This window comes from Cyrtonyx montezumae, unplaced genomic scaffold (assembly GCF_038088225.1).
Source record: "Cyrtonyx montezumae isolate F1298 unplaced genomic scaffold, pur_monq_1.0 scaffold_16, whole genome shotgun sequence".
Classification (NCBI taxonomy): Eukaryota; Metazoa; Chordata; class Aves; order Galliformes; family Odontophoridae; genus Cyrtonyx; species Cyrtonyx montezumae.
This window is the reverse complement of record NW_027071892.1, coordinates 14,745,449-14,767,393: the sequence shown is the minus strand read 5'-3', so window position 1 is coordinate 14,767,393 and position 21,945 is coordinate 14,745,449. Positions and strand designations below refer to the sequence as shown.

Below are 21,945 nucleotides of genomic sequence, written 5' to 3'. Positions count from 1 at the left end.
CAGTCAGATGGGTTGCATGTGTACCATAAACTCCAGTGACTGTTCTCTTTAAAATGATAATCTACTGCACATAACTAATTTGCACTCACCCGTTTGCACTCCACTCTGTCCGCATGCATACTGGAAAACTGAGGACATTTTTCTAGCAAAAGTTAGATCGGTTCTGACTGCTTACACTTTCTATACCTGTGAAAGAAACCCAGACGGCACATAGCTGTAACTTTTCAGTTGATAATTAGAAAGAGAACCTTTCGTGTTTGATGTGTCTGTTGAACCATCTAAATGACCTGCTAAGTTTCTGGTAGCTCATCTGTCTGGTGGCATAAAAAGGGGCTCAGCATGCCAGTGTTCAGAGCTTTCATGTGCACTGCTGCTGCACTACAGCTCTTCTTCAGATTTTAGCCCGCAGTTGGAGCTGAATTTCCAGTTTTCAGTAGATACGAAAATACAGTGTAACTCCACAACCTTTATTGTACAGCAGCTGAACACTGAGGGTTTGGGCCATTTAACCAGTGAAGGTAACTTGCTGGTAATGGAAATGTGCTCATGGATTCTGCATGCTTGCAATGCTCTTAGAACCCAGAGAAGTAAATAACTATGATTATATTGAAAATAGTTTTTCTTACTGAAATGTAACAAAGTAAAATGTATATTTATTTATGTATTATAAGAGTTTGTTTGTTTGTTTACTGTCATACTTCACTTTATCTCAGGTAGCAGAGCTTAAAATGGAGTTGAAATTGAGGGGACTACCAGTGTCTGGAACAAAAACAGATCTTATTGGGCGTCTGAAACCCTACCAAGACCTTAATAACAATGGAGTCACTACTTGCAGCGCTATTACAGTCACTACTACCACTGCAGCCACAGGTAACACAGGGGAAATGGCATTTCCTGTTGCAACACTAAATAAAACAGTGCCTAATTCAGTATCCAGCTTTCCTCCAGAAAAAACAACTACTGGACCTGTCTGCAAAGCAGTAAATACTGAAAACGTGAGCTCTCCTTTGCCTATCTCTCCCTCTCCTTCAGAACAATCTAATCTAAGCACAGATGATACCAGTATGGCAGATACTTTCACAGAAATGATGACCATGGTGTCACCATCCCAGTTCTTAAGTACTTCACCACTAAGAGCAAATACAAGCGATGATAATCAGAATCGCGGTAGTGGGAACATCTCAAGTGTGGAGTTTGATGTAGCAGAAAAGGACCGCAAGCTTCAAGAAAAAGAAAAACAGATTGAAGAGCTCAAAAGGAAACTGGAACAAGAGCAGAAACTTGTGGAAGTACTGAAAATGCAACTTGAGGTTGAGAAAAGGGGACAGCAGCAACAGTCTCAGCCTTCTGGTAACTCAGCTGCTATGGAACAGAAGCAGTTCAGTGCTGCTGTCAAAGATGAAAATGCTGTCACTGATTGCTCAAGCACAAGTCAGTCTGTATCTGTAGCTAGTCATTCTTTAGGGCAATCGGTGTACACCAGTGGACAGAATCCTGTTGCCAAAAAGGCAGTTATCATCAAGCAGGAGATACCTGTGGCCAAAGCTGACCCTCAGAATGCGATTTCTCAATTTTATGTTAATCCACAGAGGCAACCACAAACTGCAGTTGTTGCCCAACCTCAAGCTTTACTGACTACCCAAGGAACTGCACAGCTGCTCCTTCCACTATCTATCCAGGGACCGAATTCTACCACTGCAGTGCAGCTTCCAGTTGGAAATATAAAACTACAGGTATGTATGTTTTCATTTTTCACCATTAAAACACGTCAGTATTTGCTTAACTTAAGGTAGACTGATAAATGTATTGCTTATAAGAGTAACTGGTAAAAATCAAGCTTGTTTTTTGCACTAGAGATGAGATTAGAAGCTCTTTAAGAGCCAACTTGTTTATAACTGCTTCTAGGAATTGCTTTCTTTGTGATCTTGGAAACAGCTTTGACTTCCCAGATACTTTCCTCTGAACAGTAGTGGTTTTATTGTGAGTCCCTCTGTGCATGGTTGTTTTAGATATATAGTACCAAATAACAAATTCCACCTCTGTAGATCCAAAAAACAAACAAACAACAACAACAAAAAGAAAAAAAAGAAAAAACCCACACAGCTTGAAACCCAGTGCTTTATTTCAAGGTATACCTGTTTTAAAAATACGTGTTCAAACTTCATTGTGTTCTGGTGGCTTACTACATTTAAACATATGAATGCCAGGTTGCAGCACTCTAGGAGAGTTATAAAAAGAAACCACATCTACAGAAATAACATTTCCAGGCTGATTATAAGGTAATACCACTGTGAATAAATGCAGCATAAAGCAGAATAGCATATAAATGTAGAGCTACAAGGGAAATCAGGTTGAATATAGTCTTGGTTAGGGCAGTGCTGTTGTTTGCTAGCTGGATGAAATCACCTACCACTCTCATGGTTACAGAGCCAGCAGAGCACAGTTTCAGTTCCAGTGTGTGTGCTTGGTGCTAGTGTGTGTGCAGTCACATTTAGCAGTGCTTGTGAGGACTGCGAAGTTCTGACGGGGCTGGAGCCTGCCGTCTGCAGTGAAAGAGCTACCTGTGCTAGCTCCCCACCCACCCAGATCTCTGTCTGAATTGTTCTGGAATGCAGACAGAATTCTGTAAAAACTTTAAGCAGATTTTACTAGTATTTCAATTGCTGATACTGCAGGAAGTTTTCTTAACTTCCAACTCAAAGTATCTTTCCTGAGGTTAGATGCAACTTGTCTTTAAACTTTATTTTACATGCTAGTAATCTTGTCATGTTGCTTCATCAGTTTTGTCTTTAAGGTACTGAACCCCAGTTTTTTCAGTTCTTTCTTATTGTCATGCTCTCTTTATCTCCTCCTATTCTCATTGCTCTGTACTGGGCTCTTTCCAGTCTGTGTCCACCATTCTTAAACCACGGTGCCAAAATAAACAGCACTGTGCAGCTGGGGCCTGCTGGTACCAGGGAGAATACAAATATTCTCTCCTGTTCACAGCTTGCACCAATACCTCTTGGAATACATGCTATAGCTATTCTGCATAACCTGTGCAACAGATTTTGACATAATGTAATTTACTGTGAGATATGAATAATATAAATATTTTATCTTCATCCTTTAGGCTCAATCACAAGCTGGAATACAGACCCCATCACAAATACCTGCTCCTATTCCTTCCTCTGGCCTGGTCCAGACAGCACCTAAGATGCATACTCCACAATCAAAACAAAATTCCATCACGCAGCATGCACTTGGTCAGACCCAACAAATCAGAAAGGTTTGTGGATAGCAGTAAGCATTAAGAGATGTACTGTTGTGTATTCTAATTCTAGGCAGCTCTTTTACAAACTTTTGTGTCATATGCATCATATACGAGTTCTTAACATCTCTGTATATCTTTCTACGTGATAACATGGGCTAGTAACTCATTCTCTTTCCAACATTTTAGTCCACGCAGGGCTACTTTTTCAGCTGCAAATAAATCTGGAGGGCTAAAGATGTTTTTTTGACTTAATGGTTCTCTCACAGCACACGCTCCATTCTTTCTCACGCCTGGCACAGGTGGCATACCAGCTACTATTCCAGTCAGTTTTTCCTGTTTGCCACCATCTCAAAATGGAAGATTCTTGTAGATATTTTTTCAGAGAAAACTTTTACTTATGACTACAGATATTCATGCATTTCTGTGAGTTCCTTGATACATCTTTACTGATGAAGAAAGATACTCAAGATAACAGGGACAGCAGTTCCAAAAAGTCAGTGCCCCACCACACCTTGGATAACTCTTACTGAGGAATGCAAGGAAAGATGCAGAGAGATCCTTCTCTCCCTCTGTATGCAAAACTGTCAGTTCTGAAATTTCTCATTCCAAAGCAGATGTGCATCAGCACTGGATGCACAACCCAGTCGTGTTCAGTTGGTGACTGATAAACAGCACTAACCACCTGATAAGAAAGGGCTTTCTCCTCCTTTGAGCCTCATCCAGAAACTAAGAGATTGGTTTTGCTTCTTTATCAGTGCTCTGGTCTCTAAGGTTCCAGTCACTCAGAAAAACAAGGTTTTCCAGTTCGCTCCAATGAAAGTTTAATTTAGAAACAATTATCATTTCAAAATGAGAGGATAATTTGGTAAGTTAGGTAACTGCCATTCTCTCTCTAGGCATTTCACTAGATTAAAAGGGAACATGTCTAAATGAGCATCATCACACTCCAAACTGCCTGCTCAAGCTGTTTAATTTCATGGGTATTAAGGTTATCCTACTGAAATCAAAACTGTTGAGATTTGGTATGGAGCTAATTTTATCCTATTGATTGGATAGCTCCTATGTCGTCCTTAGGCATGTGCTCGTGCCAGAGGCTTGCAGTTTGGTTCCTTTGCTGTCAAGGACTTTTCAGAAATGATGGCAGGAGATAACCTTCACTCTACACGTGGCTGTCCTGGAGCTGAGCAGCCTGCTTATCCCAGCTGGTTTTGTCCCACATTTACAGCCATCTTTGACGTCAGAAAACAGGCAGTGTAATTACATTTCTTTTTTTTAACATCAGAATGTAAAACACGAATGCAGTACAATAGATCAGGACAGCATCCTTGCATTCAGCATGAGTTCTACCTGTCTGCTGTTTGCATTCATGAGCCTTAGATATTTCAGCAGGAATATTCAGCCTTTACAGCTAGTGAACTGTCAGTAATGCTGTTTAGTAATTTAATGCATTTTAGTGAAGTTATTCTTCCTAATAATGATCATCTACATTAATAGTTGTTTTCCAGAACTAGTTTCTCATGAATCCTTCCAGTCTTTTTCAGGCAGCTCAGATTTATGTGCAAACCAGCTGATGTTTGCATTTAGTTTCTGCTACACACATGAGGTGTCTCTTTGCATTCTAGCTCCCACGTGGCCTTTGTTCTTCAGTTCATTCATTAGTAAGGAAACTCCCCCACAACTGTTCAGCTCAGCTGTAAAGAGCTGGAAAATGAAACAGTTTTCACACAGCTGATGCAGATGGCTAACAAACTGCATGAATCCCTTTCACAGTAAACCTCTTCTGGCATTAGAACTCTACTCCACAAAGCTTATCCTGGCTTTATCTCTGTCCCTTACCTAGGATTTTCTCTCTCTCACTTCTGTCATTTAAGGTATTGTGTGATACTGAATCAAAAAGAGCATCCTTATGCACTCATACAAAAGGGCTGGAGGGCATGTCCTGTGAGGAGAGGCTGAGGTTGTCCAGTTTGGAGAAGAGGAGGCTGAGAGGCAAACCTCACTGGTCTCCACAGCCTCCCGAGGGGAAGCACAGAGAGGAGCACTGCTCTCCTCTCCCTGTGAACCACTGATAAAACATGAGGGAACGGCACAGAGTGGCACCTGGGGAGGTTCAGACTGGACATAAGGAAAAATGTCTAGGCCGTGAGGATAGTCAGACACTGAAACAGGCTTCCCAGAGAGAGAGGTGGTCGGTGCCCCATCCCATTAGTGTTCAAGAGGCATTTAGGTAAGGCCAGAAGTTAGTTCATTTTATTGTCTGCTCACACAGTAGGGAAATTACATGTACTGTATTGAACTGTTCCATACTCTTGAACATATTTGAGAAAAATCAAATTGTACTATGTCATGCTTCCCGGAGAGTTACAAGGAGATGTTGTATTTATCTGGAATGAATGAATGAATGTCCCAGCACAAAATTTCTTCCAAAGTGTATTAGCTCTAGATTTACAAATTAATCCACCAGAGGAAAAAACAGGTTCAAGTCACATTCCCCCAGCAGGAAATTTAAGCAAGTACTTGAAGAAAAGTTTTAAGCTCTGTCATTAATGTCATTTACTAATTGGATTAATTTCAAAACTGAAATGTTAAGACTGATATCTTAAACCTTTACAGGTTTTTCCACCTACCACATCAGCTACTGTATTTTCCTATCAGACTGCACCAGTTACAACACCTTCACAGTCTTTTATTAATAAAACATCAAACTCTAACATTCACAGTGGTGCTAATCAGACTCCCTCTGTGCAGAATGGACCTGCTCCTCCTAACAAGGTAAGAGGAGCCCAACAGCGCTCCATGAAGTTCAGTTTTATTTTGCTCTTCTTAAATAATGGGTGGATATGATGCAATTCACTCAAGGAAGAATGTTTTGTAGATTTTAACAGTGCGTATGTGTATATTTGTGTGAGAAAAGCCTTATTTTATCCCTCCGATTATGCTGTTGCTTTCTGTAAATGTGTAGATTGGTAGGACAGAATAGGATCCTCTGTAGACCTCAATACGTTTCAGTTTCATTAAAATGTATTGCCTAGTCATTGTTTTGTTATTTCACGCAGCCTGGCTCCCCATCTCAAGCCCAGTCTTATATTGTTCAGCAGTCCCTCTTCAACAACACAGTATCCAAGACAAAAGACCCCCCCCGTTACGAAGAGGCCATAAAGCAGACCCGCACTGTTCAGCCATCTCACCGTGAGGTAGTTATCTTTACTTGTTTAGTCTAATAAAAACATTTTATGACTTTTAGAACTGTAAAAGTCATTGCTTAGTGCAGTTTTTTCCTTTGGTGACAAGGTTTTCTGACGTACTCTGTTAATATGTTCTTAACTGCAGGACTCCTCTTGCTGCTTTTGATTAAATGAACACCTCAGTAGCTTCTGGGTTCACCAGCTGGTGAAACGTGTAATTGGGATAATGCTGCTGTTACTGCTTACCAGTAACTGTTACTGTTTCAGACACACAGAGGGAAAGTGCGTGGATACTTCCTGAAGTGAGGAAAGTTGAGGAAAACGTGTGCAAGCATTTATGCACACGTAGGCACACATATATACACTCGAGTACACGTTTCCTTGAAAGGAGGTGAGCTTGGTGAATAATCCAGCAGACTGCACTGCTGACTTTCCGTACATCCCTCATACTGCAAGGAAGCTGTAGACAACTCTGATGAGCACCTCTAACCTCATGTGCTTTGGAACCATCCCAAAAGAGACAACTCTGACTTAGCACTGAGTGCTGCTTTTGTGGTGGTGAGCACTGATATCTAATTGTAGTTCTCACGTTCTTGGCATGTGTAAGACATCCTTACAACCAAGGCACATGTGACATCTCACATACCAGAATGCCATGCCCTTTGGAGAAGCAGGTGTGGTTAAACAGCACTTAGACACTTGCCTTCAAGCAGCTGAATCCCACCCTCACTCTTATAAAACATGTACTGTGTAAACATCGAAACTTCGTTGTAAAATAATCCCCGACTTCTTGGTGTGTTTGCCTCATCTCAGTGGTTAAAATGTATGCATTTAATGTGCAACTAATGGTACAGAAAAATGAAGATATATGAACATATCAGGCCTTCTGTGTACAGGTTGTACTTGTTGCTTTTTTCCTCCAGCAGTCGGTAAAGAAAGCCAGAGCTCTGAGTTGTTTGTGCCTTCTCCAGTTCCACAACACATTGTGGTAACTGAGAGGAGCCCGGCAGACTGCTGAGTGAGCACCCCACTAGCACTGCACCTCCCACCTGCCCAGCCCTGAAGACAAACTGCTTTCACTCTCCAGAGTATAACCAGTGTTTTAAAACAGCTTTAGTTCTGAGCCCTGCAAACAAGTCTCTGCTTTGCCTGGGCTTTTTTTGAAAGAGTGTTTGTGGGCCTTTTGTAATCTTTTGCTTAAGGTTCTCACATTCAGGAGATGGGTGTTTTTTGAGGCAAACAAAGAGTTAGCGCTTTCTGTCCACTCTTAAAAAGAAAACCATGAATCTACAAATAGTAAAAAAAAACCAACAAAATATATCTTTTGTGGTGACAGTTGACAAGTTCTCCCTGAAAGAAAGCAGGGGGTACAGCCTCACAATCCAGCTGCTCTTCCAGGTATGCTCCTGCTGCACAGGTGCAGCTGTTCTCCTCACCCAGACTTGTGTGCAGCTCTCTTCTAGGCAGCCTCCATGAAATCTGTCTTTCTTTTCATAATTTTTTCCCACTCATTTGGACTCAAACCAATGGGACAGATTACAGATGTCTCTCCAAAAACTCTATTTCCTAGATAGACAGACAATTTCATACAAAGAATTTTAGTCTTGATCGTAGGTTAGTACCTTGGTACTACTCAGAGCAGCAAGGATCTCAGACAGCTCAGAAACAGTACTACATGAAGAAGAATAATGCTTTTCTCATGTGCTGCAGATTTCCAGCGCACACAGTCAGCAGATGGATGATCTTTTTGATATTCTCATCAAGAGTGGAGGTAAGCCAGGAAACTTTTGTGTGATGTATTATTAAAGGTGGTAATAAAAACAATACTGTAATCAGAGAATGGAAAGAAATCTTCCAAGGACAGGAGATATCCAGTCTGGATGAAGCTACTGTTCCTGAAGGTTTGTGTTAATTACATTTTAAAGAAAACAGTTACCAGAACACACACAGTCAGTCAAACAGCTGTGGAACTTCTCTGCTTGTTAACTATCCCAGGCAGACCTGTGCTACAATCCACACAGCAGTCCAGCAGTTTGTTTTTACAAAGCAATCATTTTCATAGATGCTCTTATGTGGATTTTATAAATGTGTTTTTTGCTTGGAAAACTCGTGCATAATTTCAGGTGTATTTCTTCTGTCAGAAAAATGTCATCGTCAGTGCTAGAGGACTTAAGTCATATTCTGGTCTGTCAGAAACACTGAAATACTCTGGAATTTAATATATTGTGTTGTTCATAGAATATCTGACATAGTGTGATGTATGTTGTGGTTGTAGTACTGCAGCAGCATAATAACTTCAATTACTCTGTTGAAGTTCATTGTAGGCATATCTTCAGAGTAAGTAGGGCAGCTGTAAGCCTGAAGAAATGTCACTGTCTTTTCTGAATTCAGGTTTGTTTGTTTTTTTTTTAATTGTTATTATTACAGAGATTTCCCTTCCAATAAAGGAAGAACCATCTCCCATCTCTAAAATGAGACCAGTAACAGCCAACATCACTATGATGCCAGTAAATACAGTGATATCCCGCCCTCCGCCACAGATCCAAATGGCCCCTCCTCCTGTGTCCTTAGAACCAACAACCAGCTTGTCTGTAAGTCTGGAAAACCAACTTGAAGCCCTCTTGGATGGAACTTTACCTTCAGGTAATGAAATTCCTCAATTGACAAGCAGTAATGAAGACAGAGAGTCATTTTCTTTAATTGAAGACCTCCAGAATGATCTGCTTAATCACTCCAGCATTTTAGATCACTCTCATTCACCCATGGAAACATCTGACCCGCAGTTTACCACTAATTGTTCTTGTCTATCTCTTGACCTCCCTGACACAAATTTAGACAATATGGAATGGCTGGACATTACAATGCCCAGCTCCTCGTCTGGACTCACTCCTCTCAATTCTGCTGCCCCCAGCGTATTTTCCACTGACTTTCTAGATACACAAGACTTACAGTTGCACTGGGATTAAGCTGTAGCCAATGAGAAAATGACCTGGAAATCTCTTTTTTATAGTAGAGTTCCACTATTACACTATTCTGATTGCAGTTAAAGTAAATGACGGTAGAAATGTTCATAAGAACAAATGTTTGAAGGTAATTCCTTATTGATGTTACAGTTTACAACAGTGAATTACTCCCATGTTCCTGCCATTAATGCAGATCAGGGCTCTCTGAAAGCTGTATTTCATGAGAAAGGATGGTTGTATTTACTGCTTAAAGCGTGACAAGGGAAACGCATCACAAATGTGTAAGAATTTAAGTCTCTGATTTTGTAATGCTTAAATGAACAACACAGCGTGGCTCATCTTAGAGAAGAAAGCATAGGAGAGATTTCAACTGTCTATACTGACACAGCGAGCAAATGTTGTTTGAGGGAGGTTGTGATATCACTGCACTTCATTGTTCCTGTGGATAGCCTGAGCCAGGTTCAAATTGAATTGTGAGGGCAAAGGCATGTAGAAACACTGGCTGGTTCAGTGAAGTTTCATACATTTGACTCTTAATTTGTTCAGGTTGCTTTTATATTTTGGTTTTGTGGCTTTTAAAACTCTTCCCCATTCTTTAATCGTGAGGGGAGAATTCAAATGCATCCAAAGGGATATTAAGTGTAACTGCAAGAAATCCACAATAGCTAGGCCAAGTAACATTGAGAACACTGAATTTTCTATTACGATGCTCTGGATTTGATAGCTAGGTTTTAATGTGTATATCAGACAGCTGTTTGTATACTCTTTTAAACTTTGTATAGATTATTTTTGTGAACAGAGGGGAACAGTGGTCTGAAGAAATTACCGTAATGAAAATAACATCTTAATTTGTCATTGAGAATGTTTTTAGCTCATCGAATACAGTATCTCAGCATCTTAGAACACACTGAGGAAGCAGAAAAGTGTGAATGATGCTGTGATGCTCTCCTGCAAGCATCTATGCAGGAACGTCGCAGTGCCCCTGGAAAAGGGTGTCCATAGGATTGAGCTGAGTTGCAGGGGACAGTACTGTCAGGACAGTGATCATTTCCTAAAAATACTTCTATCTCTTGAACAGCTCTGTCTGTCACTACAGAACATCAGGGAATCTGAACAGGCTCAGTAACAATCCTAAATAGCACGCACAGAAAACTACAAGAGGCAGATATCAGTGTCAGGATGCTCCGTGTAGCGATGGGAAGGTGCATTCCTCACACACACGTAACTGCATTAAGCTTTAGCGTAGTGCAGCGCACCAAGTTCCGTTTCTTAAAGCTACGAGTTGTTGTTTCTCAGAGTCTGTTGTGCAAACAGTCATGAAAAGCCAACAAAAAATGCTGTGGTGTTAAGTAAAATACTTGGAAATTCAACAGGTATGTTTCCCATGATAGCTGTTAAGTGCTGTTATGGATGAGGCAGGCTGACAAACAAGATTGGAATTTTTCCGTATCCGTATTTCTAAATTAAGATAAGGAAGCAATCCCTTCTTTCTTCAACAGTGGAAAGGTGATGTTTTCTAGTCTGAAAACTGATCATCTTTCTGAACTCCTTCCTCAACACCATCCTTCAAAACCAAAATTCATTGGAACTAAATTAAAAATGGTACAAAGCTTAAGTAGCAAAACAAGAAGCACCTATTAACCACTCAGCAACCTGAATCATAATCAAAAATAAAAATAATAATCGTATTAATATCAAAGCAAATATTCTTATCATAAAATGAGGAATTAACTGTAAATCCCACTTCTCCAGATATCAAATGCAGAATTCCATTGGCTTCAGGTGAAATACTGGATTGTATTACTGGTTTGGGGTTTAAACTGGTATCATATCAGCATCATATCGTATCAGCACTTTAAATCATTATATATTGTCAGTGGTTTCACAGGTCAGGGTTTACTTAATCTGAAACAGAACAGAACACTGTTGCTATTTTCACAACAGAAGCTGAAACACATAATTCTTTATTCTTTCTTGCTGTGCCTACTGTACTCGAGTACAGCGTAACGTGTGGACTGTCTGCCTTAAATTTTGATGCTATATGACTTTTAAATAACACTGAATACATTCAAATTTTTGCATTCCTTTTTATCATATTATCTTGGGAGCTAATACTCTGAGATATGAAGTGCCCTCAGCCGTTACTGGAATAAGAATAAGGACTCTTGGTCTGATAGGAACAACTTTGAATGGAATTCATACAGTTCTACAGTACCATCAGCGTAGGGTGAGGTGTGTCACATATCATACCACATGCACGTGGTTACAGTTACCCCTTCTTGACTCTGCCTTCTCATTAAATAAGAGGAAAATAAACTCATTGCTAGAGAATAAATTAACCTAGAACAACTGTACTGTCATCTTTGATATGCATGTAAATATAGCTTAAAACTGGCAAAATCATCCTGCTACAGAACTATGCTATTGGCAGTGTAGAATGTTAATTACTCCATAGGAATCTATGTGCAGAAACAAACCCAAACAGCTGAGATGTGTTGTTAGCAGTACAGTATAGCTTTCTGCTCTAAAAGTCTATTTGGGGAAAAAAAGAAAAAAAAGAAAAGAAAAAAAAAGTTAAGGGATCATTTTAGTTTTCAAAGTACAAATATTCTGGTGTGGGGATGTGTGATTACTTTTTTTGTACATTTGAGGGTTATGTGTATTAAAACCTTATATATGATGGTTTGCTTCAGCCATTGTTCTGAAATGTGATATATTTGCCACAGTTATATACACAGGTTTTGGCAGAAATAGATTTTGCTTAGATTTGTGTGTGTGCATGTTTTGCATTATAATTTTTCTTACACAGATACAACACATCTTAGAAACTCAGTCATGTCTGTGCAGTGTGACTGTGCAGAACCGAGTATTTCTCATTAGGAGAACAGTTGCAGTTTAGCTGGCACTAGATTTGCCATGTAATGGCTCCAATATGCTAACAGAACACATCCTACTAAATCTGCTGTTACTAAATTCTTACGAAGTAATTAAAAATACCATTTCATCAGTGTGAAATTCAAAAGGTGGTGTTTACAATGCGAGACGTGGAAGGAGCTCAGGTGTGTTTTACAGGGCTGGTGTGAATCAGGAGGAGTCACATCCTGTGTGTAGTACAGAAACAGTATTTGTTAATGCACTTGGAGTGCCATACAGCATTATTTGAGGCAAGTAAGTTTACAGGCAAAAATTTTGTTCATCGTTACAAATAGTTAACAAATCATTGTCATAAACTTAAAACAAACAGTTTATTCAATTGATCTTTACAGAAATGTGGCTTCTATTCCAGTAATGAGAGCCTTGCAAAACCAGCCCGTTAAAAAGCTGATGCCACACTAGAAGCAATCACTGTTTAATATTGACATTTCTTTCCAAGGCATCTCTAAATTGACAGCAGGAGTTATCTTCAAGGACACAAATGCTCGAACCAGAAGTTTCAGTATTAAACTTCTATGCTACATAATCTCAAACGTTCTGATGCCTGAAAAGTGTGGGCACCATACTTGGAAACCAAGCACAAGCTGCTGCACTGTTCTCAAGGCAGAGAAAATGCAGTCACAGAATATAATTAACTGGAAGGGCATTATGTAGTGAGACATAAACACAGTAAAGCTCACTGATGTATACAGTTATTTGGATGGCATCTTCAGGGTATTATAAATTTAAAGCAGATTCTATTAAAACTGGAAAAAAAATATCTTCCACTTCTATCTACTAACATTTTGTTAAATCTCTTTTTATTGTGGCCTATTAAATTGCTTTCTGATGATTTCTAGGCCATAATAGAGGTTTTCTTTTGAGAGAGATGTGCACTTGTCACACATAGTACATATGTGGCCAATAAAGAGCATCCATTAAAAGCTGAACCTGAAGTAATCTCAAGTATTCCTTCTATTTGTGCTGAATAAAGTGCAAAAAAGAGACACCTACATCATGTGTAGTGTCTAATACTGAACAGACATGCGTAACTGCATGTGTAGAATTCTAGCCAAAAAATAATAATAATAAAGCTATTCAAGCTACGAGAGCAAAATCTCAATAAAAAGCAGGGAATGGTTGACAACTATACAATCACACTATTTTTATAAAAAGTACAGCTCAGATATTCAGAAATAGACTAAAATAAATCATAGTAATATAAAAATTAAAATAGGAACCAAAGCATTGCCATTTATATTGCCAAAGAAGGCACTTTGTATTTTGAAGCATAGGAAAGTAAATCCCCAGAAGTATTGCCCATACTTTTTTAAAGTTAAGGATGTAGATATTTTCAAAGCAGATTTTGATGTTTAAGAGTACAGATTTGTTTTTGTTGTTTGAGAAGTTTCTATTCAGTAACAGCACAGGCTTTTTTCCAGATAGCATTTTTTCCACAGCACTGCTTGCAGTAGCAATGACGCTAACCCTAGGAGGTGTTCCTCTTCTGATTTTCATAATCACAATTACGTCTTAGCATCTCATTTTGTGAAAAGAAGAAGACAGATACCTCTTCCTGGGGCCCTCTTCATTTAAGCACTACTTTACTAAACGCAAATTACGGCAATCAGGGCGGCAGTTTATGTTTTGCCTTTCAATGAGAAACCATGATGCCTTTGTATTTGTTGTTTGCACCCCTGAAATCAATTCCATATGTTTGAATGCCATACGTTTTGCACATTGTACTGTATATATGTAAGGCATACTGTATTTTTATATGTGTAGTACAATTATCAGATATTTTGTACATAGTGGCAATATTGTAGCTACTGAGGAAATGTTTGATATTTCAGCATTTTTGCTAAGTGTCTCAAATAAAAAAAAAAAACACTGAAGTTGTCTGGTTTTACTTATTAAAAATGAAAAATGCCATTAATAGCAAACTAAAATTCTGGATCGCCCTTTTTTGGCCCATTCAGAACTGGTTCTCTGCCATCACCTTTCCCTACACCCTTCCACTGTGTTCACATCAACATCATGGAGTAAACACCAAGACGAGGGCGGATAAGGCTTGAGATGATACTGAATGAACTTTTCCACAGGCTGTCATTATAAACGCTGCCTGCTCTGCATTACTGTTAGCTGTGTATTACACAAATGCTGCTAAGGACTGATGGATTTCTTAGAATATTTGTACCATCTCAATCTTTTCCTTGAGAGCAAAGACGTCCCTCAGGTTTCCCCATCCCCCACAGTACACTCTTCAGCCCCTTAAAACCTTTCTGAAAGAGAATCAAAGAAACAAACCAGAGGAATACCTGAGATGTCACACCTGGAGGGTCTGAGGATTTTTCCCTGTACGTTACCTGATGCTGAGCCTCCAGTCTCCTCTGTGGAACGAGGACTGCTGTTCCATTCTGCTGCTGCACCGCATCAATTCTGAATCCCTCCAAGAAATCTGTGTTGAGTAAAAGTGAAGAGTGAATGCTCTCTCATAAAGCTAGGGCAGTCAGCACCAGAGTGAGGGCTGAGGAGCACAGCAGCAGCCCCGCGTGCGCCGTGTCTGTGAACACGGTTACACAGTCACACAAATTCTTTATAAATATGACCGGTACTCGTATCTCATCAAGAGTTGGGACCAGTTTTAGAAAGGCCAACCCTTGCACATTACAACACAACAGAGACCTCTCCAAAAGCACCAACACCTCCCACTCACAAGAATGATGGAAGGAAAAAATAACCCACCCATTTTCTCCTTTTGGCAAAGTCCCTGATGTTATCTTTTCAGTGCCAGAGTCAGAAGACTTTCCTTTGGTAGCCTGGGTAGTGTTTCAAAGCACGGCACATAGTGAAGGCTCAGGATAAAGACTGAGGGCTTTCAGAAAGAGCTCAAAGGTGACGACCACTACCGAACACACTCTGGAAAGTTCAAGTGATTCGTTCAGGCTTTTTTTACTGTTCTGACCAGGTAGCCAGAATTAAGCAAAAACTGGATGACACTCATCTCTGAGATTCTGTATCAAAATCTTCAGAAATGCTACAGCAGCGTTCTGAGAAAAACCCAAACACGTGTTACCAAACAAACGTCATCAGAAACCATTTCCAGGAGAAGCCTTCCAAAATGAAACAGTATTCTCTACCCTAAAAATATCTTTGATGGCCCAAGATAACTGACAACAGACTGCGGTAAGCAGCCGAGAGCCCGTCTGGCCCTTTGACAAGGAATTTCACCTCAACTTATCGCGGTAAATTGGAACATCAAAAAATCAGTTAAAAAAAAAAAAGACAGGAGCTGTGTAACACAGGGAGGGATCAGCCGTGCTCTGTGTGTGTGTGTGTGTGTGTGTCGGCAGAGCCCTTCAGGGGAATTCTGAGCACACTTCCAGGACGTCCCCTCGCGGTCCCCTCCTGTGACACAGGAGCTCAGGGACTGACCTCACACAGACGGGGACGTCGCCATTCCACGTGCAGGTTCTCCTCAGGCACTGCCGCCCGAGGTGAGAAGCGCATGCGCGGTGCCCCGCACTGCCTCCCCCCACAGCGCCGTCGCTGCCCGCACTGACAGGGCGGACGGGGCTGACGGCCCCGCGGGTCCCGCAGCGTTTGTGTTCCCACTCCTTTTCCGGGAGCACGCACGTTCCCTTCCCGCTTTCTCTTCTTCCTCCCATCCCGGGAGGACCGCTCCCATCACACGAGGACCACAGCTCGGCCCAGGAGCGCCGCACCGCGCACGGGCGGGAACGCGACGCCCGAAGGAGTAACGGCCGCGGAGCAGCGGGAGTGGCGCCAGCGATAGAATGGCGTCGGGAGGAGCGCTCAACGCAGGCGCGGTGGCCAAGTGGTAAGGCGTCGGTCTCGTAAACCGAAGATCACGGGTTCGAACCCCGTCCGTGCCTCGGCGTAATCCGCGCCGGAGGGGACTGCCCGGCTCCTTTTTAGAGGCCGAGCGGCGGCGCGGAGCGCAAAGCGCCACGGGGCGGACGGGGACCGCCAGAAGCCCCGCGGTGTCCGCGGTCATCGCTGTGCGAGAAACACTGTGCGGTTCGGTACGAGCACTGCGCGAGGCTCCGTGAGTCCGCCCGGGCTGCACATCGGCAGTGAGCGTTCGGCGCCGCATCGCGTTCCGTTCCCTCGACCGCCTCCGCTCGAGCACGCGCAGCGCGGGACCGGAGCGGAGCAGCGGCCCTGAGCCGATCGCTCCCGGACGGCCCCGGTTCGGTCGTCGCGCGGTGCCAGCAGCGGTTGGTGGCTTTTCTCTGTGTTCTGTACCGAAAGTTGCGGTGTTTCTGACGTCAACGGATCCCCGCGTTTAAAAAGTCCTAAAACCGCCTCCGGGGCGCGTCAGAACCGCGGCCGCACCGCTGTACCGCCCCGTCGGGCCGGACCGGGCCCTGAGCCGAAGCGCCCCGCGGCGGACACGCGCAGCGGTGCGGAGCAGCGTCACCGGGGGTCGGCGCGGCGCGTGCCCGGCAGAGCCCCGTGCGCGTCGCCGCTCGCAGTCAGAGCTGCGCTCCCGGGCGGTCCGTTTGTTTGACGGCCAGCGCTGCCGCTGCCCTCAGGGCCGCACAGGGACGCGGTGTCCGTAACGGCTTTCGTTCAATGTCTCTATCAGATACGGAGGGAAATCCGGAGCCCGCAGTTCTCCCTGCGTTTGGTCTGGGGCAGAGAAGGCTTCGCCCGAAGCGATGACATTGACGGAGGAAGCTGAGGAGTTCACGTGGCCGAGGGGAATTTCATTATGGGAATTCAGTTAACCTGTGAGCGCCGCACGAACTGCAATCCGTTGCCTTTCCCCAGCAGCCGGCTCCTGCGTTTTGTGTTTGCCGTCCTTGGGTAAATAGCGCCTCGTTAGCGAAGCGCTGAGGTCTTTCCAGAACGAGTAGTGCTCTGCAGGCACCGATTACACCTCTGCTTCCCACGAAGCTCTGTGCTGCTCTCGATGATGGGGTAAAGGAGCGCTGCGGGGCGGTGCCGTCGGCCCCTCGGCAAAAGCAGCCCGCAGCATCCCCGTCCGTGCGGGTACGGTGCGCGGCCGCAGCGGCATCGCCCGCAGAACCGGCCGGCTGCGGGAGCAGCGCTCCGCGGGGCCGCCGTGCCCCACCGCCCCGCCCCGCGTGCCCCACCGCCCCGCGTGGCCCCGCACGCGGTCCTTCATGGGGCTGACGTCGCGGGGCGCGAAAGTCAATGCGGGCGACAGACGCCCGTAACCACGGGTAGAAATGAGGACGAGTGTTACTGATCAGCTCGCTGCCCCTATAAAGCTCGCAGATCTGGTGGGAGAAATGTGAGTTAACGTGTTTTAGCGTTCTTCCCTTTCTACCCGTGATCTGACCGAAGAAGCACGAAAAGCACTTTATCGCTCCCTTGATGTTTTCTCCTGCGCTGGGAGCCCTCTGCAGGAAGTGAAGCTGAATTTCACGGATCCTTTCTTGACGTCTCCCGAATTTCTAGGAATGCCCCTTCCCCGTTACTATATTTGGAGGTAGTTTCTATGAAAAACAAAAGCGTTTTTCGGACGGTCGCGGGGTGCGGGAGAGCGGTGCGGGGCCGGCGGCGGTGCGGAGCGGCGCAGCTTTTGCGGCACCGGTGCGGGAACGAGCTCGGAGCGGAGAGGAGGAGGAGGAGAAGTGCCTTTGTGGCAGCGGTGCGGCTCCGTCACTCATTTCCCGGTGCCTGCATTTTTTTTTTCCTCCTGCACTTTTATTCTTTCTTAAAGGAAAAGGAGAAGGAAAAAAAAAAAAAGAAAAAAGGAAAACAAAACGAGACGTTCTGGATTTTCTTTTTCTCCGCTTCCCCCGCTCCCCCTCCCCTCCATGCGGCCTCTCGTCTGGCTCGTGGCGTGACCGTGATGAAGAAACGTTTCTGGGCGCTTGGCAGGGTGCTCGTTTTATGTCATGAGTCAGGATTTTGCCAACGGAAGGAGCCGGCGGAGCGAGGACCGCGGGCCGCTGCTCTCCGGACCGGGAACGCTCCAGGGGATCCCCGCTCCGCCTCGGGGCACGCGGTGAGTCGCAGCCCCGCGATCCGCGGCCGCCACGCACCGCCACGCGCTGCCGCGGGGTGGGGCCGCGCTCCCCGCACCCACGCGCCGCAGTACCGCGCAGGGGCCGCCGCCGGGCGGGGGCTGCGCTTTGGGGCCGAAGGGGCGCGGCCGCGGCGGCCCCGCGGGAGCTACAGGTGTGCGGCCATGGCGGGGCGGGATGAGCGGTGTGAATGAGCGGAGTGCGGCTGCTCCGAGAGAATCCCGTCGTCGCGCGGGGCAGCGGGTCCGGCCGTGGCCGCAGGCCCCGCGTTGAACCGCCCCGCGTTGAACCGTCCCGCTTGGCGTTTTTCCGTGGAGATGCGTTCGCTGGGCACGCGGTCCGGCGAGGGCAGCGCTCCTCGGCTCCGGGTTTGGATTGCCAAAAGCTGCATAGACGTAGTAGTGGCTTTTCGAGCACAGTAAATCATTTCTTTAACGTAACTGACAGCATTTACCTACTTCGGCCGCCAAGTGTAAACTATAAAGCTTTTAAACTCGGCATTTATTTAGAATCTCCGTAGGAATTATAAACGGAGGGTTTAGAAAACACGTTCCCTTTGTGTGCAGAGCTCTCTCCGTCCCTTGGAAAAGCTCTGGAGGAACGCGGTGCTGAGGGCACTGCGATGCGGCCGCAGCCGCTCCCGGATCCAGGGCTGCAGCCGCGGGCTCCTCCCGAGAGCGTTCCGCTTCAGTCTGCGGCACGGAGGGACGCGTAAACAAGCTGATCCTTCGGGAAGATTAGCAGATGCTTTGGGCGCTGGGTCTGGTAACTCTGCTGCTGCGGGTGAGTCTGGTGCGACTTTATGGGCGCTTACGGGAGGTGCGGCTTAACTAAACAAACTAATCCTAACGTGTGAATAGGACTGCGGTACGCGATAGCAGCTCCTGCCATCCCGAAAGCGAAGCGTGACTCGGTTACAAGTCTCATTTATCGGTACCCAAATTAGCTACTTATCAGCAACGATTCTCTCAATTAATTGGGCATATCTTACAAAGATACTTGACATAAATTGAATCTCAGAAGGCTGTGGTTCCAGAGTCGGGGTTTTGGGGGCGAGATGAGCTTATGTTTTATCCAACTGGCCCACAAAGTCCCGCTTTTGGTGGTCACTTTGTTCTGCAGAAGACAGCAGTGCGTTGCGGCCTTACAGCGGACGCTGAACTGCTGCGGTGCACTTCAGCACGTGACAGTATTCCGACTTTAACGTCGTCTTCAGCAGTAAAAAATGGACACAACATTAGTGTTCCCCCAAATTAAACATTAATCAGTTTTCTAACTTGTTGTAGCTTATAGAAATTCTCTGTTGTTTTTTTTTCTTCGTGAAAAGCTAGCAAAAGAAGAAAGAAAAAGTGGTGTTTCAAAGAGCAGTTGTTTGGCATAAGGGAACTGGGACAAAGAGAAGACATTTCTAGCAAAGAGAGACAGCGTAACCCTGAGAGCACGGTCTGACCTGCAGGAACGGTTGTGCTGTGCCCTCCACAGCTCCTGTGCTGACCTGGTGCTTTGGTTTCACGTCTGTCCCTCCCCAGACAGCTTGTTTCCTCAGTGCCTGTGTGCACGCTCTGCAGCCCCGAGGCAGTGTGAACGTGACAGATTTTTGTTCCTAGAAGTTGTTTAGTACCCTTTGTGAGCTCGGTAATGCTGTCCGGGTCCACACTGCTTCTTACATTCTGATATCAACGGCCTAAAGGATCTGAGCACAGATCTGACTTGTAAGTGATGAATTACTTCCTTAATGAAATTCTAATCAGTGTTTAAAAGCTGTCAGTGGATAAGCTGAGCTTCATTGTGGCTCCAACTGTAACGCATGTGTATTAAAGACAAAGTGAAAGTGGCTGTGAGTGACACTGTGAGAGGGACGGCTGTCAGCACAGCACGGGGAGCCCAGGAGCTGTGGGTCACTGTGCGTGTGCCTGCGGTGGCTGTGCCCTTTAGGAGCAGTCATTACTTGTGGTGCTCAGCGTGCGGGCAGAGGCACTTCAGCACGGACCCACCCCGGCTGTGCCACTGCAGCACACAGGCCTGGCAGTTCAGTACGCAGCAGGGCAGCGCTAGGAGATGAGGTGTTGGTGTGTGACACGTCACGTGATGGTGTGCAGGATCCGTGTACAGGGGAAAGCTGATATTGTGCCGAATCTTTTTTCCGTGGGATTCTGCTCTTTTACATTTTATAGCTATATAATGGCTACACATACAAGTAGGACATAGCAAAACCTTCCGTGTTGTTCAAGACTGAAATGTGACTTGGGAGAGCTTAGGTCACCATTGTGCCTCATATGCATTTAACTCCTGTCCTGTGCGGAGTGATACCGTTCCAAAGCAGCACTGATCAGGTTACATTGCCACGAACTGATGTCTGTTTGCTTTTATTTTGGGTTTCTGGTACTTAGTTTGTGGATGCACTGCAGACGTGTCCAATGTCACAAGTTGTGAGACTCAGCTTTGTTTGGCTCCCGTGGTCTCACCGTGTTCTGAGAACAGAAGAGCAGAGAATCAGGCATTAGAAAGCAGGAATCAGGCTGGTGGGAAGGTCTGGCTCTCGTGAGACACACCTGACTCACGTTCCAGCAGCAGTGACCAGCTGTGGTGCTGCAGAGTTCTTCCTGGACGCTCTTCAATCGAAGCACGTTTCTCGTACTGTTTGTCAGATGTGCTTCACGTTTTGTTAAACAAACAGATAGACTTGATTTTTTTTTATTCTTTCTCATTCTCTAGGTAATTAAAATGCACATGTACTCATTCAAGTGCAGTTAACAAAGTTATAAAGTGTATATGACCATGCACGTAGAGGCTGCTGCTCTTAAAGAGCACAGTGACAGTCCTGTAGGCCCTCAGCCAGAGCTGTTCATCACCTTCTTTCCCATCACTGAGCCCACATCATGAGCTCCTGTTTCTCATGTGCAGTAAAATGGGCACTTTCTACTGTGATGGATATCACATGTAGCTGATAAGCTTTAAATGTAAGGCCTGGTCCACGCAGTGCAAATATCTGTTCAGATATCTCACAGAGCTGTCATGTCCTGGAAATCATATTTGCAGGTTTTGAAGGAAAAAACCCCTCACATTTAAATTTTTAATTTTGAAATATTAAAGGAAAAAAATTGCTCTGATATGGAGACTGCACCTGTGGTGGAGGAAGTGGTTCTATCACACGTGTGAGGAACACAACTGCAGAGTGCAGCGTTGTGCTGAAGTGGAGGATTTAAGTGAGTTTCTTAGTGCTCAGTAGTGAATTGTTACACAGCCTTCATTGCAAAGCAGTGCTCATTTTTCAGGCAGTGTAGGTACTTAGGGTAATGCACAAGGTAATGGTAAATGCACAAGCTTGGAAGAAGGGGCAAAGGTTGGCTTTCTGCCTTTGTCACTGTGCGGGGCAGCGGGGCCGGCCGGCCCTGTCGGTGACATCGGGGTCACACGTCTCACTCAGGTTGTGGATTTTTTTCAGGACTTTTCTACAAGATGCACAAAGTAAAGACAGCAGGAATGGAAACAAAAGATATCTGTTACCGAAGAACTTTCTTTGCGAGCTACATTTGTGGCACAGGTGTGGAAGGTTCCCACGGGTCCCTCAGCCCCGGCTGCGAGCAGCGTCCTGCCATTTCTGCATT

The 21,945-nt window shown here is 44.6% G+C and overlaps 1 protein-coding gene and 1 non-coding gene across 3 annotated transcripts in view; both read left to right on the top strand.

Annotated features, from left to right (window-relative positions):
- Window positions 1-10,341, top strand: part of MRTFB (myocardin related transcription factor B) — a 50,922-nt gene extending 40,581 nt beyond the window's left edge. For both annotated transcript variants that reach the window (XM_065732976.1, XM_065732977.1), the window contains 6 exons: window positions 714-1,733; window positions 3,113-3,268; window positions 5,867-6,025; window positions 6,310-6,447; window positions 8,149-8,209; window positions 8,866-10,341. In XM_065732976.1, the coding sequence (XP_065589048.1) occupies window positions 714-1,733; window positions 3,113-3,268; window positions 5,867-6,025; window positions 6,310-6,447; window positions 8,149-8,209; window positions 8,866-9,404 (2,073 nt within the window). In that variant the 3' untranslated portion in view covers window positions 9,405-10,341. The remainder of the gene's footprint in view (window positions 1-713; window positions 1,734-3,112; window positions 3,269-5,866; window positions 6,026-6,309; window positions 6,448-8,148; window positions 8,210-8,865) is intronic.
- A 5,797-nt stretch (window positions 10,342-16,138) lies between these two features.
- On the top strand, window positions 16,139-16,210 carry TRNAT-CGU (transfer RNA threonine (anticodon CGU)). The gene has a single exon. It is a non-coding gene; the product is annotated as a tRNA-Thr (tRNA).
- The last annotated feature ends 5,735 nt before the right edge of the window (window positions 16,211-21,945 follow it).